At 38.6% G+C, this 14,073-nt stretch overlaps 1 protein-coding gene across 2 annotated transcripts; it reads left to right on the top strand.

The window, feature by feature from the left end:
• Positions 1-545: 545 nt before the first annotated feature.
• Positions 546-14,069, top strand: znf644a (zinc finger protein 644a). Of its 2 annotated transcripts, none has more exons than XM_040143575.1 (6): positions 546-776; positions 5,187-7,686; positions 8,934-9,530; positions 11,029-11,154; positions 12,616-12,718; positions 13,470-14,069. In XM_040143575.1, the coding sequence occupies exons 2-6, from the start codon at positions 5,190-5,192 to the stop codon at positions 13,663-13,665; spliced, it is 3,519 nt and encodes a 1,172-aa protein (XP_039999509.1). In that variant the 5' UTR covers positions 546-776; positions 5,187-5,189; the 3' UTR covers positions 13,666-14,069. The 2 variants fall into 2 exon arrangements, with proteins under 2 accessions (XP_039999509.1, XP_039999508.1); XM_040143574.1 differs by having other exon boundaries at positions 546-837.
• The last annotated feature ends 4 nt before the right edge of the window (positions 14,070-14,073 follow it).

Below are 14,073 nucleotides of genomic sequence, written 5' to 3'. Positions count from 1 at the left end.
GCGCATCAGTAACAACTTTATTTATTAGCACATTTTCATATAGACAAACAGCACTGTAGCTAGACTTAATTATTTATTAAAAATAGGAGCTGCAGCTAAATGTCATCAAATTGTAAGCAGGCCAGCTTTAACTGATGTATATTGTGGTATTAATTTCTTACTTTGTGAAGTATGTGTTCAAACACTGTTTTCTCTCTACAATAGACGGAGACTATGAATAACTGAACCGGCTAATCACCAGCTAGGAGAGCAACAAAGACCTCTGAGAAGACAACCATGGGGGGATACTGGTAACATCTCTCCTGTGCTGGCATACAATTCTTGCCTGTGCGTCAATGACAAGTTTAATTTGCAAAACCAAACGTGTTCTTAAAAAAACAAAACCAAATAAAAACTGAAGTTTCAGTTCATTTTATCAATTAAAACGGTGATTAACCGCCATCAACCTAAAAAAATCTACTACCCAAAAGAGATGGTCATTAACTCAGGTTTTTTATGCCTCCTATCTGGAACGAACCATTACAAACCTTTCGGGGGAACATGGCGCCGATTCGAAGCGTTACGTGACGAAATTATACGAGACAATAGCTTGAGTAACTTTTTAACTGTAGCTGTTTAATAAAATAGACGCACAATCAAGGGTAATTATTGGAGTATTTGTTTGTTCTGTCACTGTAGAGCTGGTTGTGTGTACGGTTACCCTTACAACAGAAATGATCTGTCCCACACCAGACCACCAAGGAAAATGGCGACTGTGAAATAGATGAAAGACGAAAGTAAGAAATTATTCAATGCAGCGATTCAATTGTGCCCTGTCTCCATCCACACCGCTCGGAGGTAACGTTTATTTGTTTTTCGTCAATTTATTGATATCAGTATGGTGAGTAGCGAGGAATGATTATCATTAGCTACAGTTTAGCCTGAGGAATAGGTTTTGGTATGGAACAGCCTTAATGGAATGGTCTGCAGCTCCTGCAAGCAGCATCCAACAAGCCAGCGTGATACAAACGCCAAAGAAATGCAATAATACCCTTACGGAACATAGTACAAATAACCCAATTTGCCCTGAAAGTAGGTACCTTTTAGAAAACATATCCCAACTATTGTTGGCTGGCATATAACCGAACTACTGTGCTGAAAGTTTTAGCTCTAAACAAAATCCACAACCGCTCATCGAAAGCCATTTATGAGGTCCATCCCTTTGCAGTTTCGGTGCTGCTGTGTAGATGTTACAAACACCTTTCTCTGCCACAGCAGCGTTCACTTGGTATGACACTTTTATTGTCCTTCAAATCCGAGACCTCTCACTCCTGCGACCTTGTAGCGTTATAAATGGCCACAATTAATCATGTACGCAAAATGTCAAATGTATTTTATATTTCGCTACATTTATGTCGTAGTCAGTGGATGTTGATTGAGTCAGGAAGGTAACTCTGGCGACACTGTAACTAACTAAACTGTTTACATTCAAATAAGCAAGACTGTCTTTGCAAACTTTAGCTCGTAAGATTTAGTATTGGACTTGTTAAAGCCCGAATAGACTTGTGTCATGATTATGCTTCTGACATTTGCCAAAGCTTGCTAAAAGCTGCAAGTACTGATCATGTTAACCAGATGGTTAAACCATTAACCATCACTAATTTATATTTGCATTTAGGACTGCAACTCATGATTATTTTCATTATCGATTTATCTTCCAATTATTTTCCCAAGTAACTGATTAATCACTTGGTCAATAAAATGTAAGTTAAAAGTGAAAAATACCCATTAAAATGTCCTAACACCCAGATAACTTGTTGTGTCTGACCAATACTACAAAATCCAAGGTTATTCCATTTACTATCACATAAGACAAAAAAGTAGTAGAGCCTCACAATTTACAAGATGGAATTAGGAAATGTTTGGTATATTCACTCGAAAAGAGACTTGAAAAATTGTTGCAGGCAAATTTTCCTCCAATTGACCAATTGTTTCAGCTCTGTTTGCATTTTAAACAAGACTAAAATGTTTAAGCCATAGCAGCAGCTTCTGTTAGGTTAAATGCTCATTGCACCCGTATAATCCCAAATGTAACCACATATGTGATTATATGGCACCAACATTCTTTGGACAGATTTGCTGTTCTTAATAGTTTAAAACTTGTTTTTTTTCCTCTGAGGTGTTGCTACATGCTATGGCTACATACATCAGCTAGCACCACTGTGAAAATTAAACAAAATGTTGCCACTAACAGGCCTACACGGAGACTGGAAGAATTGTATTTGTTCACCCTAGGCAGTTGAAATGGAAGATAATGTTCAGCAGGTTGAATAAAGGCTCAGCAATGTGCTAAATTTTCGCTTGATCACAATGAATGAAACAATGGAAACTCAATTGTTTTGGGTTAATAAAGACCAAGACTAAGTGAGTTTCCTTTCTGTAGCTATGTAAATTTGTTTTATCTAGCAAAGCTACTTCAAGTACAAAGCTTCATTTCACTATGACTGTAAATGGCAAACAAAACTTATTAAAAATGAAAATTTACTTTGAATATACATTATAAAAAAATAACATGCTCAAAAATATATGACACATCCATATATTGTTGTTTTGGTTCTACGACAATCAAAGGATTCATTGCTGAGCTGAACTATGAATCAATTCTTACGCAGTAGCTATTCATGACGGGACCAGTGGAACGTATATAACAGAGATTTATAAATACAATTTTACCAGTTGTTGAGATAACATTTGTAAGTTTGTCCTGAGGCTGGTACTAAAGGAAAACCAATATGTAAAAAGTCAAATTGGTTAAATCCTGTTGGGAGTCTACCCATTAGATTCCTAGATATATTGTGTGCACAGTTGACATTTTGGCCTGAGGGTGGCGATAGAGCTTATGGAGTGTCTAAAATAGGAAGAATTTATCCTTACGGCCACATTCTGATCAACTTGAGCCAGGCTCAACCTTTGCTGCAGTGCGATGCGACACTGCATTGGCAACTTAAATATATACTAGCGCACCTTCCTCGTAGATTGCTTTTTATTATGAATACTTTATTTCTGCTGTTTACTTAACCTCTTAACAACGAAAAATAAAAAAGTTGCCACTTTGATAACTTTCGAGGTATCTAAAATCCTGTCTGTGAGTATTAAAAACTGTTATACAGCTAGACTCCAACTAGACTTATTGGTTTGTATTGCATGGTCTCGCTGCTCTGCCCCCAACGACACAGCCCTCTTTGCTGTTTTAAGATAGGGCAGTATTCAGTCTGAAACTCCGCTGAAGGCTCCAAAATGTCCTGTGAGGTGACCCATGGATGATCTCCTCTGTGGGTGCGAGCGCAGTGTCCGCAACAATTAATGTGTACATACCTGTGAAAGTTGCGCTCTTGTCCATGTGGAATTTGTTGTTGCTCTCCAATACTGTCGTGGGCACTATTGATACATCTACAGCAAGCATACAGGAAGACTGCCATAGAAGAAGACAGCAGGAAAAGCCGGACTTGATGGTTCTTTGATAAAACTTTTACAGTGGCTGATTTTAGCGGCATTGTACAGCGTGTGTGCAGGGTTCTACTTGCTTTTATGTTCTTCTCGTCTTTATAAATATGTTTATCTGATCATGGGTATGTTTAGGAAGGAGGTGGAAAATTAATTGATTGGGTCGGGGTTTCCACAGACCAGTGCGCCAGTCATCAATAGGGAGCCATACATGGCTAGAACAGCCACTTATCTTGATGTTTCAAATTTCGAGAGGCTCTCACTGGGTCAGCGCACATGCCACAATTGCATAATTGTGGATGTTTGCAGGCGACTGTGTCCACAGGCAGCTGTTTTTGCGCTAGAAGCGCCCATGACCTCATTTTCACTTTGGCAGAACTTCATTGTGAACCATTATAAATAAGATTGTGAGAAAAGATACACACCTGACATCCTGACAGACCATTCAGCATCCCTCCATGATCTTGATTTCAAATGTTGATCATGGCTAACCCTTCAGTGTTAGATCCTAAATAACTGAGTTGTCAATGACAGCAAGGATCAGTTTCTCTTCCGCCATTGTTAATCCCGTATTATCATCCCGTACTCTTCTTGATTTTGAGTGGTCGGTTGAGAGGAGTGACATTGACGAACTCTGCGGTATTCCAAAAGCTTATCTATTTTAAAATAGTAAAAAATTGTACGCTGAAGGTATTTTTGTGCCGAGGACGTTGAGGACTGTCAACACTGAACTTCATAGGATTTGTATAGAAAATACACGCTGCCAGCGCAAAAACGGCGACCTGTGGACATGTTTTTTAAAATTGTCTGATAGGTGTAGATATACACACCTGTTACCTGCATGATCGTTTGGGCCTGATTTTCACATAAGTTCAAAGATCATGAAGTCCACCAAAAAGTAAAAGCCCCCTCACATACATTGTGAATTTGGCCATTTTGTGTAATAATTACATGTTGCATGGCCTGAATGTAAAAAGTAATACATTTGAAACGTCACCCCTTGGCTAACCAGTGGCACTATCCATTTGCAAGTGTGATTGGTTGAAAACAAATCCTACAACCTGTGTCAGCTGGCACCAAGGCAAAATGGGGAAAATCAAAATGGAAGTGTCTACTAAGCAGTACTGGCAATGAGAGCAATGGTTTGCTTGCAGAAATCCTAAAATGTTTTGCCATTGTTGCAGCAATGCAGGATAAGACCACATTCAGACTGACTTCAACTCTGCGTGAAAAACCGCTGCCCCCCTCTCTCATCTTTTGAATGGAGCCAATCCATTGGTGCTATGGGGTATCACTTCAGGGTCATCCGGCAAAAAAAGTTCATCCTGGCTCAACTTTTGCTGCAATGCGATACCAATCAAATACATGCAAGCGCACATTCCTGGTATATTACCTCACAATAGTCTTGATGAAAGATATAAAAATAATTGATACCGTGATAACTTCAGAGTTTAAAAATTCCATCTGTGAGTATTACAAACCGTTTTGCAGTGTTTTGTCGTCTGATAAGCCTTTAAATACATGAATCTGTTTCTCAACAGCCCTGCCAAGATCAGTTATCTGTGCAAAGACAGAAAGGCCTATGCCTAAAGTGAAAAAAGTTTGAATTAAACCTTTGGGATGCTACAGTGTTAACTTTGGATCTTGTAGTTAAACACTTGTGATTGCGGAATATCTAAGTAGGCTTTACTTGTCTTTTTCAGGTCATGGCAGCTGAAATGTCATGTCTGACAGGTGTTGATGAAGATGACAAAGATGCAGATCCTCAGATCAATGCCCTCTCGCTCCTGCAAGAGCCAGTGAGAATGGCTCAAGAATCAGCCTCTTGCACCGATTCTTTCGGCAAGCCTTCTCTGAAACAAAATAGTGTCCTAGATGTTCTGTCTAATACAGATATGTTGTCTCCAGTTGGCCTGGGAAATGGACCTTCTTCGCATCAGGCTACACAAGCCCATGAACTCAATAGCATCTCCACAGAGAAAGAGGAGGAAAAGAGCATCACCCAACTAAAAAATGTGCAGGAAATTGACACTTCAGGAATTTGGGGTTTTGATGTAGAGTCACCTGAGAACTCATTGGATAATTTTAGTAGTGCCAGTGACCTTCATTGGGACCCTCACAAAGAGTTTATGCAGTTTCTGTGGGAGAACCATGGTGATTCTCCTGGTGAGGAGCCTAAAGATGAAGTTCCTCCTACTAGCAGCCAAAGGAGAAGGAAACGGAAAATGGACATGGTTGTCATGGTGGATCCCTCAGAAGACCTTTACCCTGATCTGAGCCAGAAGTCATCTGAGGAATTGTCTGATGCTGAAGGCCCAGTAGACTCCATTCCTGTCAGAAAAGTCAGAAAGTCAAGGAAGTTCCCCAAGTCACAGTCGTCACCAACAGGGAAAGTTTCCAAGTATCCCAATGGAACTGTAAAGGCCATCAAGGAAATTCTTTACAATTCCCCTGCAAGAAATGCACATGGGAACAGTATAAGTCATGGGCTTTCACCATTGAAGGGGAGGCTCACAATAAATTCTCATTCAGAGGAGAAGCCATCATGCTACCCTTGCTCAAAATGTAAGCTCATTTTCAAGAAAGAGCATCATTTGCATCGTCATATGAAGTCTCATGTTGACCCTCCGAATATTTCGCCAAAGCCTTTTATATGCCGTGAATGTGGACAGTCTTTCAGACAAAGTGGTTCACTTATTGAGCACATGTCCATCCACCAGGAGAAGAGAGCAAGACTCAATGAAGACATCAAAGGCGTGAATGATAAGAAGAAAGAGGATAAAAACGTGAAGCTTTTCTGCCCTCAGTGCCCATTTGGAACAAACTGCCCAAACACATTTGTTCAACATGCGAAAACACATGAGAAGGACAAGAGGAAGTTCAGATGTGACAAATGTAGCTTCAGGACTCTGAGTGAGAATGATCTTAGGAGACATAACATTATGCAGCACACTGTTATTACTGTTAGAAAGCAGATCCAAAATGACTCTGAAACCTTCTCCTGCAACATTTGTTCTTATAGAGCTTTTAGCAAAAACGTATTTGAGAATCACATTCTGCGGCGCCATCAACAAACTTTTGAGGAATACGAAGCTACACAGCGTAGTGACAAAAATGCACAACCATCTAAGGAGCAGCATGTGCCTACTTGTAAAAGTCCCGTAGAAGATGCAGAGTTTATGTCTAAAATCTCTATAAAAAATCAGATCTCTTCTAAAAGAGCTTGTTCACCTAGCGAGTCCAGTGACATTTCAGAATTATTCAAAAATAGCAAGATTAAGAGAGGGCTCAAGTCTCATTTTACAGAATCAAAGCTCGACAAATCCATTAATGTTCTCCTGTCCAGACAAAGACATGGAAAGAAGACTGCTGAACAGAAGAAGGGAAGCAATAATTGCAGCACATCCATTCAGGATTCCAAAAGTGACAGAGATGGCTCTGATCAGATGCCAGGATCGTTGACTGTCAAGGTTGAAGATTCAGCCTTATCCCCAAATGGCCATGGTGTACCCTCCAGTGCAGCTGAAAATGATCTCAAAAGCATCAGTGAACCCAAGTTGAACGCAGACCATTCAACAGTCAAAAAGTCACCATCTAAACGGAAGATGTCCACCCCATATCGCAACACTTCTGACCAAGACTCATGCTTCATTTTACCAAAACCATTGCCAAGTCCCAAGAAAGTAAACCAAGAAGAAGAAGTGGCAGACTTTGAAAAAGACATTTTCCAGTTTAAGGATACAGATTCCCATGCAAACTCTTTTGACAATGGTATCAAGAAAGAAAAACAAAACATCATTTATACCTATAGCAGAAGAATGTCCATGAGGGGTGCTCTGCAGGCGTCTAAAAGGCTGTTTGAGAAAATAAAGACTGAAGAGCAAGAACAGAATGACACCGAAATCAAAGAAGAATGCATAGAAACAGAAGTCTTTCAAGAAACCTTTGACTCCCACCAAATACCACTGAGGGAATCCTTCGCAGATGATTTATCAGAGATGGAATCAGACCGCAAGAGCTGTCCATACTGTCCCGCAGTCTTTGAGTCAGGTGTTGGATTGTCCAATCATGTCAGAGGGCATCTTCATAGGGTCGGACTGAGCTACAATGCACGCCATGTAGTGCCTCCTGAGCAGGTGGCTTCTCAAGACAGGAGGCCACGAATTCGACGGAAGATTTCAGCATTCAGGAGATTGAAAAAAGGTACTTCAGTATTTACTGCATGTTCTTCTAATGAAGGAAAAACCTTAGTGTAGAACGATTCAGTTTTTATTTTTATGGCTCTGAATTGGTTATTATTTAGCTTACCAAAGTCATTGCCGAGGTCTTGGAATGTGGTGCCATTCCTAAAAAAAACAAAAAAAAAAACAATCCACTGGGGCAATGTAAGATTAGGGGTCAGATAGTCATACAGGTTGGAAACAAAATTCTAACCTGTACCTACAGAGATTAGTCAAATTTATTTAGCTGAAAGGATAAGAATGAACTGGTATTGTCAGCAAAACTTATAACATCAGTTACAGACTGACTTCTTAATTCAACTTTTACTTAATGGATTTAGCATAGTTGTGTGCACTTGCAGTTTTTCTATGAAAATTATAAGAGACGTTATCTGGAAAAAAAAATCATCTTATTTTAGGGCTGCTAATAAAGACTGTTTTTCTATCGATTAATCCATTGACTATTTAACCGATAGTCTGATAATCTCGATGATTCATTTTCATCCCAACACTCATGGTGGTTTTGCCTTTTCTGGCAGTCCATCATCAGAAAGAGCGCCTGCGCGTTTTCTCTTCAGGTGATCGTGCATCATAGCACTACTCCTGCTGTGGTATGCCATGGAAAGTTTGCAGAGTGTACAAACCAACTTTTTGTTTTGTCTAAATTTAAGTACTCCCCTACTTTCGAAGACTTGGGTCCTTGGAAACTGTTAAACCGAACCGAGACTGACTCTGCTGCGGCCACCTTTTTCTAAAACTGTAGCGTTGACTGGAGCAAAAGATGCCTTACGTCATGCTGCAGCAACTACGTAGTGACATTTAAAAAAAACAACATTTGTTATAATGAACTGAAGCTTTTTAGAAAAAAATTAAAAAAAACTGTGCATCGGTTTAAAATATTGATGTCGATGTAATTTCAGCATCAATGTCATCGATTACGTTGACTAATCGCGGCAGCCCTAGCTAATTTACAACCTGCATGATTTTATGTTGCCCTGTTTTACCTTTTTTTAAATATGCAGCCATATCCAAGATCTCAGTAATTATTTTGGTGAGTTCAGTGGTCTCACGACTGGTAGAACCAATGGACAGACTTGTTTTAAGATGGGTTTAAATTACAGTTTTCCTTCATATGTTCTTTGATGTTACAAAGATTTATCATATTGTACTTACATTGTACACAGTTAATGTTTCTGATTTTTTTTTTTCTTTCTTTTTTTTTCCCCCCAGCGTTACAGCTACAGGATTCAGATTCTGAGACTGTGAAGAGTATTCACTCCTGCCCATTATGTGGGGATTCATTTGACAACAGGACTGGGCAGTCCAACCACATACGAGGCCACCTCAAAAAGCTTGGTAAAAGCTTTGCAACAAAGAACAAATCCCCGTTATTTTTACTCCGGGAGTTGATGCGCGACAAGAAGGAGTTCCAGCGGGCACTTCAAATTCTGGGAAAGAGACGGAACCATTTCCAATATGGTGCTTCACCAAAGCTGTCCAATGCTGATCGTTTCACGCCAACCCCCATTGGAATCCCAAAAAATAATTCTGTTCCAAGAGTTTGCACTGATGCCAAACCACTCGCGTCCACGTTTTCTTTAGCTGAAATGGAATCTGAAAAAAGACAACTAGAGACAAAGTTGGATGTTAAAAATACACTCTCAGGCACAACTGCCTTGATAGGAATTCTGAAGAGGAGGAAGTGTCAGGAAGACGCCAGACTAAAGGGGTCCTCTCAGATGTCAAGAAACATGTTAACTATTTCTTCAAGCAGTGAGCACAGTTCAGGATCAAGAGTTGCAGCTTCACTGCCAAACTCAATATCCGGTAAGTAACTTCCAGGTAGTAGTAACCTGACAGGTTAAACAGGAAGTGTAATACTCCAGTATTGTGATTAACTAAGTATCATCCAGAAGAATTGTGTAATCCTGTTTAAGAACTCATAAACTTACAATTATAAATAAAAATTAAGTTTATTTGAATAGCTATTCATTTGCACTTAAGCACATTGAAAGAAAAAAAAAAAAAACATATTGAAATTTTAGATGTGAAGTACATAAAGAAAATTCAATGACCAAGCATAACACATAACCATCAGAGCTGCAATGAATGTAATAGCAATTAATGAACAGTAAAACTCAATGGAGGTTTATTATAAATGACTAAAAATAACTGCGACAAAAGAAACAAATTTTAGTTAAGAAAAATAAAATAAATGTTTTAAAAGATGCGATTTATGTACTATGGATTCTTTTTGCAAATCTCTCCACATATATGCAAATACAGCATTTCTGTAATAAGCCAATATTGGCTCACCAGTATATTTGTCAGGCTCTAGTATCGCGTATCTTCTATCTTTTTAGAAGGACCAGTGTCAGATTGACAGATTTTAAAAATGTATTCTGAAGGAAAAAAAATATATTAGACAAGCATATGACCTCACCTATACTTAAAAACAGCCGATCATGTACTAAAAATGTCTAGCCTCTGCTTTTGAAGGTTGGTGACAGGTAAATAAAACAAGGACACTAATGTCTACAGAAGTGGTTTTGAAGCAGACATCTGAGTACTGATCATCAGATTTTATGCATTTCATATTGAAGTGAGTTGTCATCCGCATAAAGGCATAGAATAAGATTTCCCAGTAACCAGTTTCCCGGATTATGGGGTCAAAATAGAAAAGGATGCTGCACTTGATAATGCAGATTATCATCTTTATTTGTTGTCTCGTCTCAACCTTAATTGCATTTAAAAGTTTCAAATAGCATAAATTATCCATACAATATTTGCAAGATAGAACAAAGAGAAGGACATGTTTCAATACATTTCTTAATCTCATAGTGTGGGACTTTTTTGTTGAAAGGATGCTTGCTGAAATGTGTCACCACAAGAATTAAAATGATAAACTGAGGCCACAGTATTGAGATTTGTTTTTTTTTGTGTTTTTGGAATGACACTATCCTGGTTCATAATGTGAAACTATTTCTATCTGCACTGTCAGTTTAATAGCCCTCCTCCTTCACCACTAAGACCTTATTTCCTAACCTAACTAAATTTATAACAAATAGGTCATCAATGGCCAACATAATTCACATTCGGCATAATGTATCTTGAAAGAAAACAAATAATTTTGTAATTAATTCTGTTACTGACTTTTGAAAATATGTGAAAGCTGAGCAGAGGCATTATAAACTTGCCACACAAAGGGACAGAATTACCTATTGTTATAAAGTCCAGTTCTACAATTCCTTGACACCACTAACAAATAAGTATCATTGTATTTATAAGTCACTTATTTGTCTTTGTATTTCTTGTCTTGTTACAGAGAAAGGAGAATTCAACAGGAAGGTGTGCATCCATTGCAATGCTACTTTCCACAGTGGAGTTAGCTTGTCCAATCACCTCCGGGCATATGCAAAACGAAAAAGGACTGCCTTACTTGAGGGAACCAGTAAGTACCATCAGCAGCAGCTTAAGTTAGAGACAAACAAAACATCCTCTCCAAGAGCACATTAACAGTCTAAGGTATATATTCTCCCACAAGCAGTGTTTTATTAATTGGTTTTAGCTAGTTGAATTGCATTTAAGGTTAATTATTGTTGATGCACTAGCAGCTCATACTGGTTGATACTTCCTTGCATTCAAAAGGATGAAAGGACTTGAATGCTCTGGTAATATAGAATTTTCAAAACAGTCCCTGAACCCAAATTCTCAGATCTTAGACTGGGAAATCTGTGACAGTGTCAAACACATATAGACCTGCCTTTAGACACAACAGTAAGCACATTGTTTAACTTTCTTGAAGGTATCCTGTGAAGTTCTTTTTTAAACAAACACAGTTATGTTTATATCCACCGTTTCTTATCAAAGCACATCAAGGATATCCTTGAGGCCTAACAGATGTGTGGAAAAGAATTCCTTCCTTTATAAAACACTGTCAACGCTAAATTATTTTTTAATTTCAAAACCTGCATTGCTCACACCCATGTGTGTGTAGCTAGCAGTCTTCTTCCTTATTTTTCTGGAAGAGCATGAAACTGTCATTCAGGAATGTTAACAAATTACCTATGTGCTCAGGATAAAAACAAAATGGGGACCCACTCATAAAACAAAACCTCCACACGGTACCTTTAACTGAGGATTTTATATAAAAGAGCCATGTTAGTGCCATGGATACTCAGAAGAATATCATTGCTTCACCATTTATTAGGATCTCAAGAAATGAAGAACACCTTTAGCCTTAACCTCACTTGCTCAATGCTCTGACCCAAAAAATACTTATTGGATCAGGCATGCAGTAAGTAAAATCTACCTGCCTATTTGTACCTGAGTAATCGGATCATCTGCCAGTTTTTCATAGATGAAATCGACTCCCATCCCCTGTATAGGTATGGCAGCAGAATCCAAAATGATATCTCAAAATCTCAGCAGATAAACTACCTGTGTGGCTAGATACCACAAGGGGTTGTGACGTCCAAATCAGTTATATTTAGTGAACCAGTGGTTATTTGTGTCCTCCCCAAGGTAAGGATCTACAAGGGCATCAGCAAGTGAGATTTTGCAAAGATTTTAATTGTGGAGCGTGGTGGTTGCATCTGTGGGACGAACGACCTTTTTCTTGGCAGAAAAGCCCCCAAGGTCTACTTTTCCTGTGGGCGCAGATCATCACACTTATGTCTTGGGCCTTTTGTCTAAGCCGCACTGCCATGCAGCTGCGACACACAGCCAGACCGTTCACCCCATAGGTCACAAGGCCAAAACAGGCTTGTGGCTTAGGTTCCGATCAACTAAACATTAAAACTTTCCAGTTGTTATCATAGTCTCTTTTTCATTTAAATTGTTAAATTAGAAAGGCTGTGCTTTAATGTCAAAGGTAGTGCTGTAAAATAATAAAGTAAATTCTGTCTTTCAGCATTTGACTGTAAAGCAAGGAGGCAGCGCTCAAGGCCTGGCTCAAAGAAGAAGACACTGCCCTTACCACAAACTCCAGAGGAAATGTACAGACTCACCTGCAGGTACTTTATATTTCTTGTCTAATGATCATACAGTATTACTCTTTTTTTAAATGGTAAATAATATTGAATTTGCAGTCCAACAGGTCTCAACTGTTGTCCAGTTGCCCCAGACAACCAGATTTGGGCCACTGTCAAATGTTTCTTGTGGTCTATTTGGCTTCTGTTGGCTACCCTTGTTATTTATTTATAAAAAAAAAAATCTGCCCAGATGAATGAGAGACTTGTTGTCACTGATGTGCTCCAAAAAATAATGAAACAGAGTGTGCAATCAATAAGTCACAAACTATAATCCAGCTTTGTAGAATAACAAAAAACAGCTGTACCAAAACTGAGACCGATAAATCTAAACAAAGAAGAGTAGAGTACATGATGATGTCATCTGATGTCTTGTTTTGTCCAACCAACAGTCCAAAACCCAAAGATTTTCCAATTACGATGATATAAAACAGAAGGTAGCAAATCCTCGCTTTTGAGAAGCTGGAAATGGCAAATATTTGGCATTTATGCTTAAAAAACTAAATAACTAATCATTTATCAGAATTGTGTTAAATGTTTTGCTGGACGACTTATTGATTTGTTTTAGCACTTAAAAACAGGTGCAACCATTGAAACATCAGAAGCTTGACAATACGATGTGCACTAGTGTATTTGTTTTTACAAATTAATAAGTTTACAGTATAAACAAGTACAAAAATCTGACAACTTGTATAGTTGTTGTAAAAACACACTTTGTCTCGCCTTCTCTTAACAGGTTCTGTGACCTCGTCTTCCAGGGTCCCTTGTCGGTCCAGGAGGACTGGATTAAACATTTACAGAGACACATTATGAACACTAGTGTCCCTCACACTGGGTTAGGCATGGTAGAGGTCACCTCGCTGCCCACGGACCCCCCAACCCTCAAGACTGACCAAGACAGCTCTCTGACAGCCACACATGCTGCCTCATGAAGCCAGTGGGGATCCTTTTAGATTTCACTAGACTGTATGTGTATGTACATTGGATGTTCTTTCACTTTTTTTTTTTTTTTTTTTTTAAAGTTAATGAAATACTGGCCAAAAGTACAATATTGCTCAATGATGGGTGGGGATATTGTACATGTTTGGACATTTGGACAGATCAAAAAGTTAATTATTTTGGATATTGTTACCTTTTTCTGTTTTTACATGGTCCATTTTTTGGAATACAATTCCAAATGGACAGACTGTTTTCTTGTTTTATGCAGTAATGTAGTGTGGAATCCATTTCTAATGAAGACAACTTTTACCTCAGATTTCTCATGGTTTGAGTCGGTTTTTGTCAAAGTTCGGGAGCACCTCTCTTCTATATCAATATTCACATTCGTAAGATACATAGAA

This window comes from Xiphias gladius, chromosome 14, assembly GCF_016859285.1.
Source record: "Xiphias gladius isolate SHS-SW01 ecotype Sanya breed wild chromosome 14, ASM1685928v1, whole genome shotgun sequence".
NCBI classification, from domain to species: Eukaryota; Metazoa; Chordata; class Actinopteri; order Istiophoriformes; family Xiphiidae; genus Xiphias; species Xiphias gladius.
This window is presented reverse-complemented; position numbering and strand designations above follow the sequence as displayed.

Coding starts and splice junctions, on each gene's coding strand:
- znf644a (XM_040143575.1), top strand. CDS start 5,190: ATGGCAGCTGAAATGTCATGTCTGACAGGTGTTGATGAAGATGACAAA. Junction 7,687..8,933: donor ATTCAGGAGATTGAAAAAAG/GTACTTCAGTAT, acceptor TTTTCCCCCCAG/CGTTACAGCTACAGGATTCA. Junction 11,155..12,615: donor TGCCTTACTTGAGGGAACCA/GTAAGTACCATC, acceptor TCTGTCTTTCAG/CATTTGACTGTAAAGCAAGG.